Source organism: Xenopus laevis, chromosome 4S (assembly GCF_017654675.1).
Source record: "Xenopus laevis strain J_2021 chromosome 4S, Xenopus_laevis_v10.1, whole genome shotgun sequence".
NCBI lineage: Eukaryota > Metazoa > Chordata > Amphibia > Anura > Pipidae > Xenopus > Xenopus laevis.
The window spans coordinates 100,398,947-100,421,101 of NC_054378.1; the positions used below are offsets into that span (position 1 = coordinate 100,398,947).

Sequence of the window (22,155 nt, forward strand, 5' to 3'; positions counted from 1 at the left end):
AATATTTTGGGGTGCAGGGCAAAATGGGAACATTTCTGTATGTTATGCTCTGATGAGAATTATTATTCAGTAACTTTCTTTGTTCTTTTTACATTTTCAAAGGCCAGGAAAGGTAGCGCTAAATGACACGCCACATGAATCACCACTCTACAGAAACGTTTAGTAGGAAACTGTTTTACAAAAGAAAAGTAGAGCAAGACTACAATGATTAACTCAAAACTACAGATCTGGGGCCAAATGGAAAAGGGATTAGCTGCAAAAGTGAAAATGTTAATAATTAATCTTACTAACATCAAAAGGTTATTGGGGCTCTGCAAGCTGTAGTTCAATAGCAACTAGAGGGCACCCAACTGTACATCCTTGATTAATTCTGATTTTGTAGCAAACCTTCTGGTATAATCCATTTTCTTTTGTTCCCATTAATACCCCATTGTGTGAGAAGCATATGCCTAGTTAATGAATTACTCAGTTTTACATGTTTTTAAAGGGACTGTACATTCCAGATCGTCCATAAGAAAACACTATTTAATTGTGTATTAAAGTGATACTGACACTAAAAAACAACTTTTCAAAATATTAATGTACACAAAAAGTTACCTATAAGTCATGTTGCTTTTGTGAGTAATTGTTAATTGAACTTCCAAAACCTGATTGTTTTGCCAACCTGACTGTCCCTTCTCAACCTGTCAGTTAGAGTTTCTAATGCTAACAGACTACTGCTGCACAAATATGGCAGCCCCCTCATACAGGAACATGTGGGATCAGATAGGTAATAGCATGCAAAGACAATGTTATGATAGATGTAAAAAAGGGTTTAATTTGAGGTGGCACTGTCTCTTTAAGCTCCAGCCCACGTGGATCTTCTCACTTACCCCTCAGCTATCTTCTCTTGATTTCTTACCTGTAGCCAATAATACTTACTTCTATGGCGAATGTTCCTACTACTGTTGTCAATCTGGCCACAGGCGATCAGTGTAAGCCATTTAAAACCTATAAAACCCCCTACTCTGCACTGGCTCATTGCCCAATGTAGGTCTATTTCCAATAGTTTCTGGGTGTGATTCTCTGATCCTGACCGCTGCTTGTTTTTTTAATTTGCTGTATCACTGCCTGAACGACCCTTGACTGTTTAACCACTCTTCTGGATCCTGACTTGGTACCGTGTTACTGATTGGTTTTTACCCCAGCTTGTAATCCTGACTAAGCTCCTAGTTCCTGATTCACTCTCTGTTCCCCATCTTTCCTGTATACGTTACATTTCCCTTGCCTGCCCAGAACTTCCCCCTTGGTCCACTCACTTTATGACCTGGTGGCATCCGAGTAGCAGAGGGCTCCTCCCGAAGCGGAAGGTGTTTCTTAGAGGCAAAAGCGTGAGCCGAGACTGGGACCTTGGGGTTTTTTCTGAGTTTTGGAATACCATACATGACAGTCAAAGCCATGGTTGCATGGGTTTGTGTGGTGCTTTAAATCTTTTACCTGTTTAGTACCAAAGTGGTATTATGCAAATAGCCCTTTTCTATCTGGCACTCAAGGAAACCTACAGGGCCAAAATTATAAAAGTAAAAGCAATATTTATTGATTAAAGTTAAAAATACACATATCTATAGGCCCTACACGTTTCATGCCCAAATGGCACTTAGTCATGGGCCAGTGCCAAAGTGGTATCTGTTACTGGCATACTATCTGTACTGTATTTAATATATCCATGCTTAGGGTACTGGTGGATAGAGGCCTATAGTTATTCTGGGACCTGAAGACACTTGCAGCTGTCCATCCCTCTGCACGGTCTGCATTTTGCAAAAGTTGGAATCGTTCATTTTTATTGAGCCAAGTTGATGCATTTGGGGAGAAGGCTGGGGGTAGACTCTATAGGGTGTGTATTTTCCCTTTAAATTTGCATGTCAGAAATAACTACAAGTTTTATATCTGTATTGAGAGGTAATGAGGGGGTTACTTATTAATATGTTTCTAGTATATGTGCACAAAGCTTATCATTTTCACCAAGATATGTTGGACCCTAGATTTACCTTGGGGGGCTTGAATTGAAGTTTAGCCAGATATTGGGGCATGGCACTAGTGCTAACATTTCCTAAGTGCTAATATTTCACAAGTGCTAGGAAAATGGCAGTTTGATTTTGCCCACTCCCGCACCTTGTGTCAAACTCCCTTCCCCTTTAGATTGTAAGCTTTTTTGAACAGGGCCTTCCTCAACTTCTGTACCGGTACTGGTTGTTATGTATGTAACTCTGTATGTTTTATGTATGTAATTCATGTGATTTCTTTGTATAAGCACATTCATTTTACAGTGCTGCACAATATGTTGGCACTCTAAAAATATTACTAATAATAATATTACACTCCTCGTCTGTTTGAAAAATTCAAGCCAAATACAGTGCATTGCTATTTTGTGCCATTAGATGGCACTGTGGGCATATAAGACAAATATAAGGTAGTCTGCTCTTTTCAGCCATTCTAACATGCTGGCCAGAAATTTTAGGTTAGATTATCTTGATAATAAAAACCATTTTATATCATGAAAATTTAATTTGGTTGTTTGTATCCATGTTTTAATGATAAAATCAAGGACGTCTCTTACTCTTACATGATGAAGTAGAAGCTTGTTTATGATTAGGAATTCCTCCCTAAATAGTATGCTGCAATATAATCTAGATATTATGCTGTAAAGTCACTTTCTAAGAGCAAATAATACTTAACCCAGGGTGGTGAAATTCTACTTCATATTGTGCAGCCGGAAGGCAAATATTGACCTACTGTCAAGTCTATGGAGCAGCCGGAACAGAACATTTCGCTGCACAGCACTGGATAATTATCATCACTCCTGTATGTGTGTATGAATAACACTGAGAACAGAATGTGTTCAAAGGCTTATGTGAAATTCTAAAATATATGTCAGTCTTCCCAAGAAACATTTACAGTATGTTAAAGTGCATCACAGATAAATGAGAGCAGGGTGGTTGTTATATTGCAAGTGTTTAATGATAGTATACTGTAATAACAAGCAGGGAGAAAACTAGTGAAAGAAGATTGGATATGAGCCTCTGATGAAAGTGTATTAGCGTGGCAACAGCCTGAAACATTTCTATTGAATAGGATTCCTAATTAAATAAGAAAGTGGAAATGGAAAGAAAAACAACCACACACCTTAGAATACTAATGGTTTGACAAATAAAAGCAACATATGACGTTGTTCAAATACTAAGAGGATGTAGCCTTTGTAAAACAGATCAAACTGACCGGCATACACAGACATTGTGAAAGTCTGATATTGCTAACCATTGTTCCTGCAAGGCACAGAAATTGAGGCAATGGAGCATATAAATAGTGGGGCACATAGAAATATTTTTACAGGCATGCAATACCGTTCCAATTGCCAACCCTCTGCACTGTGAACAAGTTGCACAGAACTGAACTGGAAATACAATTTACATATATTTATGGAGTCTGTCAAAGTGTTTTCATATTCTTTGCTTCTTTATAGATGGGAACTGAATCCAAATTACTGTGATGCAAAAAAAGTCAACCCACCCTACAGCGAGGGGACACAACTCTTGGATCTCATAGACATGTCTATCCTAGACTTTCTCATGGGTAAGTAAAAATGAAAACCCAACCTAAGCCTCAATCTTTCGGCAGGGCCACCATACGTGTCCAAATTCACTATTTGCTTTAGGAATTTATGCTATTTTGGTATTTTCATAAATCTAAATAATCCAGCAAGGAACTGTCAAGCAGATGGAGAGGTGTTTCTTCTCTTTCCTGTCTTACAATAAATTGGGTAATTCTGTTATTGTTTGGTATTTTTGTTGCAATGTAGCATCATACATATAAAAATAAGCTCTATAAGTTGGTTTTAAACAGGTGTTCTAAATGCAAAGGGGTTATTATATATCACCCATGCTTATTTCAAAGGAAATCAAGATCCTCATCACTATGAGACATTTGAGAAATTTGGAAACCAAACATTCCTCCTTCACTTGGACACTGGAAGAGGTTGAGGCCTATATTATGTCTCTTTATTATTATTATATACAACAAACCATTCGCCAGCACTATGCACACAAAGTTATTTCACTTCCCAATTCCATCATTCTCTTGCAGTTTTCGGGTATCAAATAAATCATATAAGCCACCAGCTTAAATGGTGCATGTAGGTAAAGACCAGGAGGCATAACTCAGCAGTGCTCAAAGTTAATACTGTACTGCATTAATTTAGGCATGGAATCTGTCTAGAAATCCCTGAAAAATGGCAATGCCATTTACTATACTTTGCAGACGCAAGTGGGTTGTGCTAAAGTTGTCACTTATTCTTTAAAGGTAATTGCAAACATACCCCTATGCTTTCATATTTGCCCGATTGTGTCCATCCTGTCTCTTATGATGAATTGCTCAAGTGCACCTATTGATACTGTGGAGCCCTTGAAATACCTCCACCCTAAATGATGCAATAATTCCAGTGTCCCCGCAGCAGTTGCAGCAGATCTGTGGGAAAGAATCACACACATACTAACATAATTTTATCACCTAATGTTGCAATCCCATGCATCCATGATTACACCGAATTATGGAGAAAACATATTGTGGGTAAAAAAAAATGCCCTTCATAAGCGCTGTCGACCCAGACCCACTCCACTGTCCATATCATTCCCTCACCTCTCCCCTGGCCAGATGCAATCATAAAAGAAGAGGGAAGTGCGGCCACGGTAGCCACCCTCGCAGGGGGGCTTGGAATTGTCTGAGGTTGAGCCCTTCAGTTACATGGAGAGTTTTGACAGTTGCACTCCTGGTGAGCTCCAGAAACACCATTCCAATGCTGGCAGAGGAAGACATGGTTTTCTTAAATCATTGGAATCAGGTATGTCTGTATAAAAAATACAATTATATTTATATTTGGAAGATAGTAGTGTTTATGCATCTTTCATCCAAATGAATGAGCAAAATCATGTCAAAAAGGGAGGTATATTATCCTTTTTTTTTATTATTTTATTTTTTAAAGGAAAGGTATATTATCCTTTTAATACCTTGTACGTGGGGCACATAGTACATAGAGTAGATTAGTGTATACATTATGGGGTTAATGTTATTACAATAGAATACCAGTTTAGAAATGTTGCCACCATTCCATGGAATGTAGAAATTAGAAAAATGAAGAAGTGCTTGGCTAAGTAGTGTTGTTTCTCAAGGCAATACTACTAGGCCCAGCACCCCTCCAGCTTGACCTCTGAACAGTTGCACTACCCCCAGCTGCTGCATCACCTCCCCAACATGCTGCTACCCTCTGCTTTTACTCAGTTGCATCCTATCCTCCCCAGGCACATGTCTGTCCAACCTGCCCCAAATTTTTGCCCCGGAAGAAGCAGTTTCATGTTCCTAATAGTAATCCAGTGGCTATATGGAGACTGTGACAGAAGTCAGGAGAAAGAATACAAGGAAGAGGAGACACAGCCAGATTGACAGTGGGAGATTTGTGTTTGTGCATTGCATATAGAGCTCATGATGAAAGAAATGCATGGAAAACTTGAGTTCTTGGGCTAAGACAATCCTAAAATACACAGGGCCCTGTTTTTTTTCCAGGTTCAAACGTCACTCATATGATGACCTCTCCATTCTGGCACCTCTGCAGCAGTGTTGCAGGTCAGTTTCTCCTACTATCCCTTTCTCCAGCATTCTTTTACCACTAAACAAGGTTATATTGACTGACAGTCCCTGTAGTTTTGTGAAACTTTGCTTTATGCAGCTGTAATGTACAAATGAAACATCAGAACTGTGGAGCCAGCAAGCACATAACTCGACAGTCAAACATGTATGTTACCTTTGTGATAATTACATACAAGACATAGCATAAGGAAAACCGAAGTTACATTGTAGTTCACTGTTAAGTGGTGTTGCTATTGTAAATGAGACCCTAGCAACCAGACAACTTGCTAAAATTGGAGAGCTGCTGAACAAATATTAAAATAATTATAAAGCCATAAAAATGAAGACCAGTTGGAAATGATGTCGCAGTAATACTGTTTACGTCATACTTATATTTTACTTACCTACCCCATTAATAAAATACAAGACATAGCATTAGGCAAACCGAAGTTACATTGTAGTTCACTGTTAACTTGTGTTGCTAATGTAAATGTGTTGTTCTCTCCAGCTGAATCTCTTTATTTTGCTTTATTGAAGAGGGTTGGGTATTTGGCATTCCTTTGGTCAGTTTTGTTTACTATGTATGTCTGCTTATTTGCACAAGGCAAATCATGCCTTTATTTCAGAACAATTTCAACCTTTCAATGATTCCTCTTAGATCTATTTTGGCTTTGTATCATGGAAAAATAAAAAGGCATCTTTTATTTTTCAGTTTCATTTATTAAGGTAATGAGGAAAGGGGCTGCTTGTAAAGGGACGCTCAACCTGAAGTACATTTTTTCGTGGAAAACTTCCTGTATCATCAGTGTCAGGTGGTTTCCACTGGCAGTTTTGGAAAACCGAGGAAGGTAAAGTAATAGGGCAAGGGCCTGAATGATGGTGTTGATGGGCAACTCCATAATATTGTTACTGTATTTTCAATATCATCATGATATAGTACCATAGCTCCCTACTGTCCCTATTTATGCAGAACTGTCTCAATCATTGTCCTGAAAAGGGTTGGGGTTACTGGAAGATGGATTATCACTGATTTCTCTTTTTCAAGACATGGAAGCTAGCATGTTAACTGAATTCAAAGGGGTTGTACTGTACATGGCTTTTTGCAGAATTAATAAAATAACAAGTTGATCATCCTTCCTAGCTTTTAGTTATCATCCACCAATATTTTGTATCTGGTGTTCAATTGCTTAGTTATTATGAAATATATATCACAAATGCATGTTTTGCAGTATCTGTAAAGTACAGGGTATATATTATGGAACTATAGTGATATCTGCATCACCTTGAGCTATTTTATTGAATGGCTTCAGTTTATACAGTCATGGAACCTCTTCATAGTAGGAGAATATTGAAGATTTTAGGGAGGCTTAGTTGCCCTAAAAACATACTCTCATTCTTCAATGGAATCTATTAGTGGCCTCCCCAAACAGAAATTATACCCTTCTCCTTTGGCCCCACTCAATTTCTAGGGGCAGATTAACTAAAGGGTGAAGTGACTAATGCTGGCAAAGATTCGCCAGCGTTACCGTTTCAGAGACTTTGCTGATTTTACTAACCGATGCAGGCGTCACTTCGCTAGCGAACGAGATAGGCGCTAGCGGTGATTGCCACTCTATCGCCAGGTGAATTTTTGCTCTGGCGAATGGCCGTTACTCCACAAATTCACTAAGATGCGGATTTTACTGAACGTTACCTCTTTCACCAGACTTGCCTTCGGCAGCTCAGACCAGGTGAAGTGCAATGGAGTGCATAGATCTTCCTCATTCCTCTGTTACTTACATCATATTCTTTAGTGGAAAAAGCTTCTAAGTCCAAAAAACACTGGCGTCTTTTCCTTTTTTCAGAGTGATAGCCTGCAAAAGTACTGCAAATTAGCCGGAGTGAAGACCTCTAACGAAGTTATGCTAGGCAGAACTGAACACTGTGTATCTTCGCTTTGATTTGCTTGCCGAAATAACACTAGCGAAAATTCGCAACTTTACATTTTAATAAATTAGCGTTATCTGAGCGTATTTTCGTCTGGCGAAGTGTTGCGGTGGCTGCTTTTTTCGCCGCTTAGTAAATTTTCCCCCTAGTCTCTAGTCTAGTTTATAGTCTAGTCTGTGCATACTCTTTTTTTTCCTGCTAACGGTTGTGACCGGGGGCTGGGTAGGAGATCAGGGGCAGCGGCAACAGTAGGTCTGGGCTGGCGGGGCCCACGACGGCTGGGGCCTACCCATATACAAATTCTTTTGCTCAACTCAATAGGTTTTCAAGGCAAGGCATTTTGGGGCACCTTGCCACCTTGAGGCGGCCTGTCTGATGCCACCCCCCCTCACACTGGCACATACCATTTCCAGTGCCAGAGCAGGTGTAGTGGTGGTGGCATTGCTAGTGCAGAGATTGCAACTGCACTCTCTGCACTGGCAGAGCCAACATTTTAATTCAGAAATCGCAAATTTAGGCTCCTAAAGTTACCAGGAGTGGCTTTTTTGCCTTCCCTGCTAACTGGGCTCCTGCCGAATTTCTCAACTCGCCTCATGACAGCAGCGCCCCTGATGGCTAGAAATGTCATATTTTATACACTGAGTTTATTGAAACAGCCTTAAGGTTCACCATGTCTATAGTAGTAATAATCTTAGCCTTCAAAGGTGTCACTTGAATTTCCTATCTTGGGTTTTGTTAGGCGGGTCAATCTGATTATTACCGGTAAATTGTAATGCTAAATGTTCTGGTCTCTGACCTGCAATGTACCAATAATCTGAATTATTTATTAATCAGCCTTAAACATTCATACAGGTATGGGATTCATTATCCAAAAAAACTCCCATAGACTCCATTTTATCCAGATAATCCAAATTTATAAAAATAATTTCCTTTTTCTCTGTAATAATAAAACAGTAGCTTATACTTGATCCAAACTAACATATAATGAAACCCCCAGTCTCGAGCATTTTGGATAGCAGGTAACATACCTGTATATATTTAGTGTATTGTGAGTCGGATTCTAAGCTCAGTAAGTGACAGCAGCACAGAGCATGTGCAGTGAATCAGCAGAAAAGAAGATGAGGAGCTACTGGGGCATCTTTGGTGGTACAGATCTTTACTTTGCTAAAGGGCTGTGGTTGCCTTGGGCTGGTATTAAAGTCCCAAACATAATGTACAATATTTCTGCCCTATTTATTTAGTTAAGCTTTAGTTGTCCTTTAAGTGCTACATTGCACCTATGATCGCACAGTGCTAGGCCAAAACCAGGCAGGGCCCAAGACAAGCCTCTTTGCCATCGAAGGCTTCTTCCAATATATGAAGTGATGAGTGTATGGAGGTGATGTATCAAAAAAGCTTCCTGTTCCCCCAGCCTCTCCAATTCAGTCTCGCCTTGTATTTGGTTGGAGCGGTCGGCACCTCTCCCAATTAGTACAATAAGGTTTAGCCAAACACTTAGGGGTAAATTTATCAAAGAGTGAAGTTCCGCCACTAGAGTGAAATTCCGCAACTCACAATTCATTTCTATGGGATTTTGAAAGGCATATTTATCAATGGGTGAAAGTGAAAGTTCACCCTTTGATAAATACGCCTTTAAAAATCCCATAGAAATGAATGGAAAGTGGCGAAATTTCACTCTAGTGGCGGAACTTCACTATATACCCCTTAGGCAGGCGTAGCGGGGAAATCCCCTGCAATTTTATTAGTCAAGTGATGTAACGTTTCGGGGGCGTACTCCTTCGTCAGACGAAGGGGTACGCCCCCAAAACGTTACATCACTTGATTAATAATACACTGTCAAACACATCAAGCAAAGTAAAAGAGTAACAAAGTTTCTGTACCATCCATACAACAGCAGTAGCAGAGTTAAGGGTAGAACTTAATGACACGAGAGGAGCCGACACGTCGCAATGCGACAAAATGCATGTGACGTGTTGGATGTTCTAAAGAAAACGGAAGGGCGCTGTGTTTTCATCCGACAGATAAATGTAGTTGTTATCTGTGATTTTTCCTTCACTTCTGTTTCTTTAGAACATCCGACACGTCGCATGCGTTTTGTCGCATTGCGACGTTTCGGCTCCTCTCGCCTCTTGAAGTCCTACTCTATGGGTACTGGCACATGTGAAGATTAGTTGCCTGTGATAAAGCTCCTATATTTTAAGCAGAACATGGTAAGTAATATTTGCGCGTGTCATAGTCCTAATGCATCATAGCAAATGCTGGATACACAATTAGCATATGACAATTTTAAAACAAGAAAGTTTAAAAAAAAAAATAATTAGACTCACAGAAAATATACAATAATTTGTTTTTTACTCCACCCAAATTCAGTGTCTTTCTGTTTTTTACTTGAGTAGGGTTGCCACCTTTTCTGGAAAAAAATACCGGACTTCCTATATATTTATATTTTTTTCCTATTGATAACATTGGGATCAACCATCATTTGGAGTTTCATAGACATTTTGTCTAATGACTGAATAATAACCACTGGAGTGAAGAGAAAAAAGCAAGCCAGAAAAGTAAGGAGTGGGCAGAAAAATACGCAAGTTACAGGGGACTAGATTGGGGGGTTCTACATGGAATAATACAGATACAATGGGATAATGACGAGGAAGAACATGGTGTTCCAAGAGTAGAGAAAGTGCTGGAGTAGTAGAGAGACAAGTATAGAGGTGGCAGACTGAATGAGAGAGACTAACCAGAGAAAAAAATACCCAAAGAGAGGAGGAGGGCAGAGGCAGCAGCAGCAGTGGGAGGGATGAAGTAAGCTCAGCTACTAAAATCCACAGTAAAGTGGAAACACTGGCAACAACAATATTAAAGTGATAGTGGAACAGCAGCAACTTTAGGGTCTGTAACAGCCCTGGCAGTCTATGCATTCTGGCACTGCAATGGTTAATTAAACATTCAGCCAAGTACAGCCTTTTCCTGCAGAGACAGGGTCTAAAGTCTTTATGCCTCCCTCCTGTTTAAACCCCCCAATCAGCTGCCTTCCTCCACCCTGACTGCCAACTGAGTAGGCCAATCACTAGAGGGCTTTGAATATCATGCAGACAGCTGCAAGCTAAGCTGACAGCCCAGCGTTTGTGTCACTGTCATCTGCACCCAGACCAGGAGAGCACCGAGAGGCACCCTGCCAACGTCACTCACCGCGCTTTTTCTCTCTCACTGTGGGTTTCCCAATGTGCTTACTTTTTAATGTGATTCCTATAGCCTGCCAGCCTTCTGCATTGTTCCTTTAACCCTTGCCTCCCTACTTCACATTGCTTCTTCATCTGCTTTGTCTTTACCACTGCAACCCACAATCCTGAAGCTGTTTATTGCTTGCTCTTTGCTCCCCTCAGCCATTTTCTCTTTCTGCTCCCCAATTTTTACCTTTTACTTCTTTCTCTTTGTCTCATTAGAAAAGAGGTGTGTCATTCCCCCCATACTTTTTTTTTTTTTTTGGAAAGGAAATTGAATGCTAAATTTTGTTTTCTTTTTTCTTTATAGACCCATGCACCCTCATATTGTGCCTCCTCCCATTTTTGTCACGGCGGTTTATTTGCATACCAGCAATTTGTTTTCTCGCCCAATCTGATCTATTTCCTTTCTTCACCGGGGGGAGAAATACTGAAGATTTGAATACATTTGGTTAAGGAAACTCACAGCAAGTCTAAGAAGGGAGACTCATTCTATATATAATATTCACAACCAGGTAAATATAACTGAATGGAGGGTGGGGTATTGCTGGTACCATTAGATTTTCTTAATATACAAATAAAGTCCATATATATAACAAAAGCTTGGAGGAGTGTGGCTTGCAATCCTTTGTGTGTGCTTCAGATGAAGCCTTGTGTAAATGCAATGTAATGTTCCCTCCACTGTGACATTCGTGCTTGTAAAATATCTATATTTCTGCTGGAAGGAAAACCATGACAAAGAAACGGTATCTCCAAAACTGTACAGGAAATGTTCCTTGACCCTGCTATTCTCTGCCTGGTGTGCCCCTAACAATGGGGCTATAGGGGTGTGTAGTGCTGTCTCCATGAGCTATATATATATATATATATATATCTTCCTTGAAAAAGATCCCTATTGGGATCGAAACGTTGGAATAAGATACCATGTCACAATAAAAGATTGTTGATTTTCACCAAAAGGGAGTGCTGGTCTGGAAACTTTTGCTATATATATATATATATATATATATATATATATATATATATATATTATATATATATATATATATATATATATTTTGCACCTTGTTGCCTCGTGGATTTCAGTTTGTCTGTATCAGTAGATGCAATTCTCCATGTGCTCTTACATGAGCAGATAAGACTTTTGGTGCTCCTGCTTTCTGTAAAACTTGCTGATAGGCAAAAATATGTGTCTCTTACAATTTGTGCATTGTTCATTTCATTATGGAAGCTGTACCCCTACAGCCACGCTTTGTGTTCATAGTGGTACAATTACCCAGCTGTATGTGCCAGCTTATGATAAAACAGCATACAGTGAAGTCTATGGAGCACTGGAGCTAATCCTTAGGGGATTACAGAGGAATAGTGAGGAAACTGTGAAAAAGTTAATGAGTGAATATGGATGTACCTGGGACTAAGGTTGCCACCTGGCCGGTATCTTACCGGCCTGGCCGGTTAAAATGATGGTTGATCCCAATGTTATTAATAGGGAAAAAAGATAAAAAATATAGGAAGGCTGATATTTTTTTGCAGAAAAGGTGGCAACCCGCCTGGGACAGGAGCTACTAATATAGAACTGGCTGCTGCTGTATGTCCCATCATGTTTTTGCTACTCATATATTAACTTATATTGTTAAATGGTGTTCGGCCCATTTACAAAGGAATTTGTAATGAAATGCTACTCTATATACCCCTATATGTAGTTTATTTGACTTGTGTTAAATGCAGAATAGTGTATGTAGGTTGTACAACTAGATCTTTGAAAAGCAGAATAAGTGAACACCTGAATTTAATATGCCAAGATTAAACCATTTCTATTTTATCCAAGCATTTAGTTAGTGTAGAGAAGGACATAGGACAGAGCAGATTTTAAAGCCCAGGTAATTAGTCAATCCATCAGTTTAAAGCAGGAGATACAGGTATGGGATACATTATCAAGAAGCCCGTTATCCAGAAAGCTCCGAATTATGAAAAGGCTGTCTCCCGTAGACTGTATTTTACCCAAATAATCCAAATGTTTAAAAATTATTTCCTTTTTCGCTGTAATAATAACAGTACCTTGTACTTGATCCAAACTAAGATATATGTAAAAGGGTGGTTCACCTTTAAGTTAACTTTTAGTATGTTATAATTCTAAGCAACTTTTCAATTGGTCTTACATTTTTTCTTTTTTATAGTTTTTGCCTTCTTCTTCGGACTGTTTCCGTCTTTCACAAAGAGGTCACTGACCCCTTCTAAAACCCAAAATGCTCTGTAAGGCTACACATCTGTTGTTATTGCTTTGTCTTTTACTCATCTTTCTATTTAGGGCCTCTCTTATTTATAGTCCAGTCTCTTACTCAAATAAGTGCATGTTTGATATGGTAATTTGAACCCTAGCAACAGTATTGCTGAAATTGAAAACTGGAGAACTGTTGAATAGAAATCAAAGTAACTCAAAAACCACAAAAAATAAAAAATAAATGAAACCCAATTGCAAATAGTCTCAGAATATCACTTTATATTATACTAAAAATTAATTTAAAGGTGAACAACCCCTTTAATCCTTATTGGAAGCAAAACCAGCCTATTGGGTTTTATTAATGTTTACATGATTTTCTAGTAGGCTTAAATTACAGAAACATCATATCCAGAAAACCCCAGTACCCAAGATCCTGGATAGCAGGTCCCATACCTGTATACGGTATAGGCTGCTTAGGAAAGAGACAGGCTGGATCTGTACTTTTGGCATAGTCAACCTTTGGGCTTGGACTCCATATCTGACCTTAGTTGTTTCATTTAACAGCAACTTTGTATCCTTATTCTTTTTTTAATGATCATTGTTCGATTGTAAAGGTCAGTGCCAGGCCAAGAGGGAAGCCTGTCCAAGGCAAGCTGGCAATCGGACAGTCCCTCATCCCCTCGCACTCTTGTGGAAAGGGGCACAAGCATGCAGTGGAGGGACTATAGAGAGTATCAAAAAAAGAGCAGGCACTTCCAAAGACCAATCTTCCAGACAGACGTGTAAAATAATTGGTATTTTATTTCGCTATACAGCCTTATGCATTTCGGATCTTTCAGACACTTAAAGGAGAAGCAAACCCAAAAGTTAAGAAAACCATACCCCCCTACCCTACATAGACCCCCCTCCCTCTTCCCCCCAGCCTATGTGTTATCCCGGGCAAATTACCCTAACTTTTTACATACTCCTTGGTGCAGATTCAGGCATCGGAGTTCACGGGCACCATCTTCAGCCGCTTCGGTAATCCACTGAATGAGACCAGAGCTTCTGCAATTTTCATGAGTTTCAACACATGTGCAGTTGACGCAAAACAGAAAAATTTCTCCAACTGCACATTCGCCGCTATGCCGGTCTCATTCCGAAGATTACTGAGAAGAAGATGGCGTCTGTGAACTCCGCTGGACAGAATCTGCACAGAGGGGTTAGTAAAGTCTTAGGGGCATTTGCCCGGGGTAACACTTAGGCTGGGGGGAGGAGGGAGGGGGGTCTATGTAGGGTAGGGGGGTAGAGTTTTTTAACTTTTGGGTTTGCTTCTCCTTTAATCATAGCCTGGACCTCTTCTTGCATTTGCTGAGTTTTTACATTTTGAGACCTGAAAACTTCAGTATACCTGTAATCAGCTTGTATTCATTATATGACTATAGAGAGTGACAAGTGGGCAGGGGAATGACTAGATGCCCAGACCCCCCTGGTATTAACTGCCATCCTCGAATTTTGCATCTGACCCTACTGGGGGTAGGAAAGTGCTTATAGTCTCCCCAGTGTTGCGCCCAAGGTTCGTGGCTCTTCTTCCTACCCCTAGTTCCAGCCCTGGTTCAGGTATGCAGTAAGCATGGTAGTATATCATTTGGAATACTTTAGCATTTGCGACTTTTAAGTCTTGCACAATAGGGAGTTGGTTTGCCATCAGTGGATTTAAACACTATAGGAATGCACACTATCTTTAAGTGTTTACCCTGCTCAATACTCTGCCTGTTTGGATGGGGAGGTTTTCAAGTCACCGTTTATTGTTGGGTTGTGCTAAATTTTTTAGCCTATGACTAAAGTCCTTTAGACCAAGTCAGCAGCTCATGTGCCCATTTATGGGGCCCTCCCATGGGGCTACCCAACCAATATCTGGTTAAAAATTGGGCAGATGTTTATTGTGCTGGTTTGTTTTTTACATCGGATTGAGGACCGATGCGGTCATTGGCCCTAGGGCCAAACAATCAGACTAACCCAATATTGCCCACCTTTGGTGGGCACATCGGAAGAAAGATACGCTCATTTGCCAACCTTAACAAGCAAGCAGATCTTATAATGGATGGGTCCTTGTGGATGAAACGCATTAGGCATCTGTGGTTTTTAACTGGTTTAACAAAGATCATGTGATTTTATTTCTGTGCTCCAGTGTTGTGCTAATGACTGTATTAATTAAAGTAGATTGCTAGGGGTATCATCCTTTTGGTATGTAAATTTGCACTTTAGAAATGTCAGGGGGCCTAGCGGCTCCCAAAGGGAATAGTCCGGACCAAGGAGGAAGCCAGGAACCAGAGTCCAAGATCGTGGTATCTGAGGGGTTTAACAAGAGAATAGTCAAAGTCCAGGCAAAGTTTCAGGAGGCAGGCAGATCAGGTTTAAAGTCAGAGTTTCAGGCAGGATTCCGGATCAGGATAACAATAGCAAACACACCCAGGTTCTATAGCAAAAGAAACCTATAATTGGGCAGGGTTTCAGTGTCCAGGGCGCCCTTTTATGACAAAAACCTGGCACCAGTGATGACATCATCATGCAGCGACACTGCATCCATGTGTTCAACATGGGCGGCGCCATCTTGGATTTTCATCGGCACCAGTGATGACATCATCATGCAGCGACGCTGCACCCATGTGTTCAACATGGGTGCCACCATCTTGGATTTTCATTGCGACCGTCAAGAAGGTGAGCAGCGCCTTCGGGTGCGTCTGGCAGTCCTGACAATACAGTCCTGTATGAATTCTTTATCTCAGGATGCTGACCTTGAGTAGCAACTGAAAGTTCATGAGTAATGGGGAGTGTGTATCTAGAGACCCACAGGTCCAAAAACCTGTGTCCCCAGAGGGTATCATTTTCTTAATTCTCTATTCACCCAGTGAATAGTTTCATCAATTGTAGTTGCAATGGACTGAGTAGTGTGCTATGTACTGCTGTGCTGACTGTGATCACCTAATAGTAATTCTGTTTCCATAGGCAGAAGAACATGTCTCGGCGGAGTAAACGTCTCGGGACACTTGAACAAGAGGATGATAGGATCAGCACCAGCAGTATGGAGAGTCATTCCTTATACAAAGAGGGCCCTACCAGGTAAACTTTATAGGAAATCTCCACCCAAAGCTGTGTTTTTCTTTTTGTCCTGGGCCTAAAAGTATTCACTTAAGCCTTCTTATTCTCTGGTTCTAAATATAGCAAAAATCAATTCTTCTCCAAGGTCTGTTGATCATCTGGCTTCTTAAACATTGTCAGAATCAGAGTAGGTACCAGAAGTGCAGAGAATAGAAATGAATAGACAAATACTAGCTAGACATTGTGATTTGTTTCCACTATCTTTATGTAATATGTATTGGTGTGTAAATATATAATTACCTAAGCTACCCAGCGTTGCATGGGAAAAATTATATTACATGCTTGTAAACCCCTATATGGTTTCTCCTACTGAGTAGTTTTCTGATACAATGGAATAATTCAATCTAATTCACAAAATCTTGCTCATCGGTAGTTCTCTGAAACTTTAGTGGTGCAGTCTGATGGGCAGGATAAGAGGCATGTGTTTTTGGGAAAAAAACATGGCAGACTGAAGCTCAACACCCTTGAAAACCCCTAGGTACAAGCAGTGATGTAACTAGACTGGACCACCCCACAAAGTAAAAATCTTAGGGGGCAAAGTGCACAACTCCAGAACCTTCTGCACACAAACCTACATTTTTTTTTAACCAAGACACTTTGCTTCATTTGTATTTGTACCCTCTGCATATGTTTGAGCCCTGCAGCATTAGGCACATATATTTATGCCTGACGGTGGATGATGAGCAGGCATGTGCAATTAAAAACTATCTTGTGGGTGGCCTATAGGCATCTATATTCATGGAACCTGCCAGTGGTACAAGCTGCATCAGACCTTGTGCTTTCTGCCTGTGTGTGTGATGGGTTCCCTTGTACAGGGAAGTGTTGTGTGTCCTGTGATGTGATGGGAACTCCACAAAAAACATAACTTGAGCTTTTTGAAAAGTAAACATAATTTCAAGCAACAAGCAATATACATCAATTAAAAAAATATGCAGACTTTTCATGATTTTTAATGGTTTCTGACAGTTCCCTAAGCCTAGCCCCCTGCTCTCCTGCTGATCAGTCTGACTACTTTTTTGAGCTGGCTGACTACTGTTACTTTATATCAACAGCCACCTGTCCTCAGCCTGCATCCTCCAAACCCCACAATTCCCTGCTGCACATGTGATTTAAATAAGAAACAGAACATCACAGTGCAATGCATTGTGGGTTATGTAGTTCCTGCATGCTGTCTGTAAGCTGTGGAGAAGTTATTACAATTTTTAACATCAGTATTTAGTCCCTCCTTTCCTGCCAGGATTTCAAATGATGCAGAAAGAGAACTGTTAAACAGCTGGATTCCGGCATAGAAAATTACATTTATTCATACTTTTTGAAAAAACAGGTAACTGTGATGGATATATTAGGAATTTCTGTGTTATGTGGGCCTCTTTATCAAATTTTGGTTTATAAGCAGGAGTTCCCCTTTAACTATTCCATCATTCGTGCTTGGCCATCTGACATCTCAGTGGTGTGTGAGATACAAGCGCTGTGTTGTTGGCTTATTAACTTCCTGTGGTGTGTGGGAGGAAACTGCATCACACAGGAAGTTGTGTTGTCCGTACTAGCATGCTCCCTGCACATACACACCTTCCGCCAGATCCTAACCTGGAGTTTCCACCACTAAATGCTTCCGACCCCCCCAAAACTAGAAATCTAAATTGATTAGCATTGTAATGTATTACATAGCAGAACTTCTTCCCGACACTCTTTTCTTAGACATATTCACATCACATGGCTTGCACATAGTGTTGTCTAAATAATCAGAATGTAAATATTGGGATTAAATAGATTGTGTTTATACAGAGCTGTCATAATCTCTCCTTGGAACACACACATTAATAATAATGATACACAGGCAGGCAATAATGTCTGTGTATATATAGCATGAGTCATATGATACCGTCCTATTTAATGAAGGTTATTAACTGAGCAATACCCCCTTGTTCAGCATGAGTACTTGTGCTGAACATACTTTTGCCTATTTTTTACTAACTCACTGAGGGAGATTCAGACCTGCCACACACCCACAGCTCACTGGAGGAGTGCATTGTTGGCCTGAACCCTTTTGACCCACAACTAAACCCACTGACTTTTAACATTGTGAGTACCTACACACAGATAACCCCTTTGCAGAATGTCTAATACTCTGTAATAATAATCTGTAAACCAATACAGTTACAACTAAAATAGGGGTTTGTTTATACAGAGCTCTGTATTATTAGGTAAACTAAGTCGGCTTAGGTAAGTTGGTAATACTCAAAGCATTGCAAAAACTTATTTTTTACCACCTTATGTTTGCACACTAAATAAATAAATAAGTCCCACTATGTTACATATATTATATATATATATATATATATATATATATATATATATATATATATATATATATATATATATATATGTATATATATGTATATGTGTGTATATATATATATATATATATATATATAAATATCCCATAGGTGACGGCACTCCAAATAATAATCAGGATACACAGGTCATCAAGTCATAATCGAGGTTTATTGGTGGACCAACGTTTCGATTCCGTATTGGAATCTTCGTCAGGGTGAGAACAGTGCCCAAACACAAACAGCCAGTTTAAATACACAAAATGGCGCCAAAACCCTTGTTGCTAGGGTGCCTAGCAACCACCGTGAGGTAAAGAAAAGAGTGTAAAGTGAAACAGAAAGATAAGAATACGCAGAGCCCCATCAGGCCCCTTACCGTATAGAGAGATCTGCCAGTTACTGCGCTTCATATCGGATACAAACCCTGGTGGCTAGTGGAGTAATTTGGAACCGCCACGTCCTGCAGGCTAACAGCGGTGAGTCCGCAACCCGGAAGTTGCAGGCAGGGTCAGTGACAACGAGCGCTGTTTACCATTGCCAGGTAACCAATGCGGTTCGCACATAGAGAGGCGCTGTAGTCAAGCAGGGAGACGTAGCCGGTAGGCGCGTCCCTGCGAAGTAACGCAGGCAGCCCCCATCAGTGTCCGTCAAAGCCCTGCTAGTCTCATGGATTGCGCCGAGGCTGGCTGTCAGTGGAAGCCCGTTCAGACACGGGCACCGTACACCAAAGGCGCACTGGTGCGTATCCCAGGCAACCACAGAGCCGGAGGCCAAATTAAATAGCATAATCAAAGCGCTGTGTCACATCATCCTGTCACCTCACTTATCAAGCCACCGGTGTAGGTCCTCCCTCCGTTGCCATAGCGGGTTTGTCCAAAATTGTGATAGCCTCATTGTTGAGGTATTCTGGGGTACGCCTGCTACCCATTCAGGCGATCATTGGGTACACCTGCTACCCATTTGGGCAATTTCTGGGTACACCTGCTACCCATTTAGGCATGATCTGGGTGTTTATACATTCCAGAGACGGATGGGGGGGCATCTATCGTAAGGCAAGATGCGTAAGAGAAAGATTTAAAAGCAAAGTTTGTGTTAAAAGCAGAAAGGTAGCCAGGAGGTTGGAAGTAAGTAAATGGGGTATTTCCAAGTGAAATATATTTGTCATGATAGTCGCAGAGGGAGACACATGTAACAGTTTATACAGGCTTACACAATAGACAATAGACAATATTAAGCAGTAGACAGTATTCACAGTTCTTGGTTAGCTGGGACACACTGAGGGAATTCCTCTGGATATGTTCCAGACAATATTACAAGAAGCATCCTAAGGGAAGTGTCTCATTGAGCCCACGAGGGGCTACAGTGTCAAGTTTGTAAATCCATCTTGATTCGAGTCTCAATAGGGCTTGGTTCCGATTGCCACCACGAGCTAGAGGGGGTTGAAAGTCAATCGCCATACATCTAAAAGAGGGTAACGGATGGCCTTTTATTAAGAAATGTTTCGCCACAGGTTGCAGTGCCTTGCCCTCCTTCAGTGCTTTGCTAATAGATGATCGGTGGTTAGCAATTCGTTCCTTTAGGGAAGTACTAGTTTTCCCTACATAGTATAGGCCACATGGACATGTTATGATATAGACCACGAATGTTGACGTGCAGCTTAGTCTATATGTGATGTTGTATCTTTTACCTGTGTGTGGGTGAGGGAAATCCGCGCCAGTCAAAAGGCTCCTGCATGTAGTACAATCTGGACATTTGTAACAACCCGGTTTCTTGTGTGTGGTGAGCCAATTTGTGTCTGTGTTTGATTTCACAAAATCTGTTTGTACTAATAGATCTCTAAGACTCCTATCCCTCCTGTAGCCAAACATAGGTTTGGACGCCCGGTGGAGGGAGAGGGATTCATCCATGTTCAGCATTGGCCAATGTTTCCTCACACTTGTGGCCAATCCCAGAGATGCTTTAGAGAATGTTGTAGTGAAAATCATCTGATTAGTCTGATCGTTGTGTCTTTTTTCTTTGGAGAGTAAGTCAGATTGTGTGTGTTCAAGTGCCCTCTCCAGTTGTTGGACGAGCATGTCAGCGCGATATCCCCTCTCAAGGAATCTCTCAAACATATCCTTAAGTTGTGTGATTGCCGTATTTCGTGAGCTGTTGTTCCTGATTACACGGAGGAACTGTGAGAAGGGAATGCCCCTGATAGTGGCCGGCGGATGATTGCTGGACGCATGCAGGATAGAGTTACGATCGGTACTTTTCCTAAATAATCTTGTGCCAATTTCTGAGTTTTCCAGGAATATATTCAAATCAAGGAAGTTTATATTGGATCTGTTGAAGTCCATGGTAAATTTGATGGGGTTATCCAAAGCATTCAGATGTTGATGGAAGGCTAGTAGAGCTTCCTCTGATTCAGTCCAAATAAAAAACAAGTCATCGATATAGCGAAAGTAAGTAAGTATCGATTTTCCTAATAGGGGGGTGATGTGGTTGGATTCAAATTCAAGCATGAATAAGTTGGCATAAGATGGTGCCAGCGCACTTCCCATCGCCGTTCCAGAGACCTGTAGGTAGTATAGTTTTTCAAACCTGAAAAAATTCCTGGTCAGTGCCAGTTCCAGTAGTTGGAGCAAAAATTCAATAGGAGGGGTCTCTGGTGGTGAGGTCAGTAGAGCCTTCCTGCATGCCCAAATGCCCTGTCCGTGCAGAATCACCGTATATAAACTCCTGACATCCATAGTTACTAATATACAGTTCTGTTGGATGTTCGTTAGATCTCTGAGTCTCCTAATGACATGACTGGAATCCTGTGTATAGGAGGGCATACATTGTACAAAGGGCTGGAGGAAATGATCGATATAGGTGGCAACTGGTTGGTATAAGGAGCCTATAGCCGAAATGATGGGTCTTCCTGGAGGGGAGGAGAGAGATTTATGGACCTTGGGTAAAGTATAAATGATTGGAGTCTTTGGGTAATCGGTGGTAAGGAACTGGTATGTGTTCTGGTCTAACCATCCCGCATTGTTTGCTAGACCCAGGACCATGTCTAATTCCTTTTTGAATTTCACAGTCGGGTCCCCCTGGAGAAGTTTGTAGGTGTTTGCATCCGTCAATTGTTCAAGTAGTTCTTGCCTGTAATATGTATAATCTAGTAAGACAATTGCTCCTCCCTTATCTGCGGGCCGTATGACCAAGTCTTTGTCATTTTTTAATGTTTTGATGGCTTCACGTTCCTTCGGGGTAAGGTTGTTGAAAGAGCGAGGGTCAGGTTTTAGATTTCTGACGTCTCTGTTCAGTATATTGCCAAAGGTAGTAATAGGAGCAGGCGTATTGCTAGGTTCAAAAGAGCTTCTATTGTTGAATATTGGTCTCGTGTGTGAGGGAGAGTCCTTGAAGTGTTCTTTTAACTTGAGCTTCCTCTGGAATTTATGAACGTCAATCAGCATATCCAGAGTATTTGGTGTGTTGCTTGGGACAAATGATAGGCCTTTGGATAGTAAGGTGGTTTCGCCTGGTGTCAGCAGGTGTTTGCTCAGATTGAATATCACATTCTCCTGTTCCTGGGGGGTTTTCCCTTTGGATTTCCGTCCCCCACGTCGGGTATGGCCCCTTCTCCTCCTTCTGCAGCTTTTGTTAGCCTTGATCTTGTCTTTACCCCTAAAAA

At 40.8% G+C, this 22,155-nt stretch overlaps 1 protein-coding gene across 3 annotated transcripts in view; it reads left to right on the forward strand.

Annotated features, from left to right (window-relative positions):
• Positions 1 to 3,427: 3,427 nt before the first annotated feature.
• Positions 3,428 to 22,155, forward strand: part of sun2.S (Sad1 and UNC84 domain containing 2 S homeolog) — a 39,463-nt gene continuing 20,735 nt past the window's right edge. For 2 of the 3 annotated variants that reach the window (XM_018261226.2, XM_041561644.1), the window contains exons 1-3: positions 10,673 to 10,790; positions 11,113 to 11,317; positions 16,012 to 16,125. In XM_018261226.2, the coding sequence (XP_018116715.1) occupies positions 16,022 to 16,125 (104 nt within the window). In that variant the 5' untranslated portion in view covers positions 10,673 to 10,790; positions 11,113 to 11,317; positions 16,012 to 16,021. Of the gene's footprint in view, positions 3,610 to 4,686; positions 4,874 to 5,592; positions 5,653 to 6,367; positions 6,504 to 10,672; positions 10,791 to 11,112; positions 11,318 to 16,011; positions 16,126 to 22,155 lie in introns of those variants that run through there. The other variant, XM_018261224.2, reaches the window with a different exon arrangement.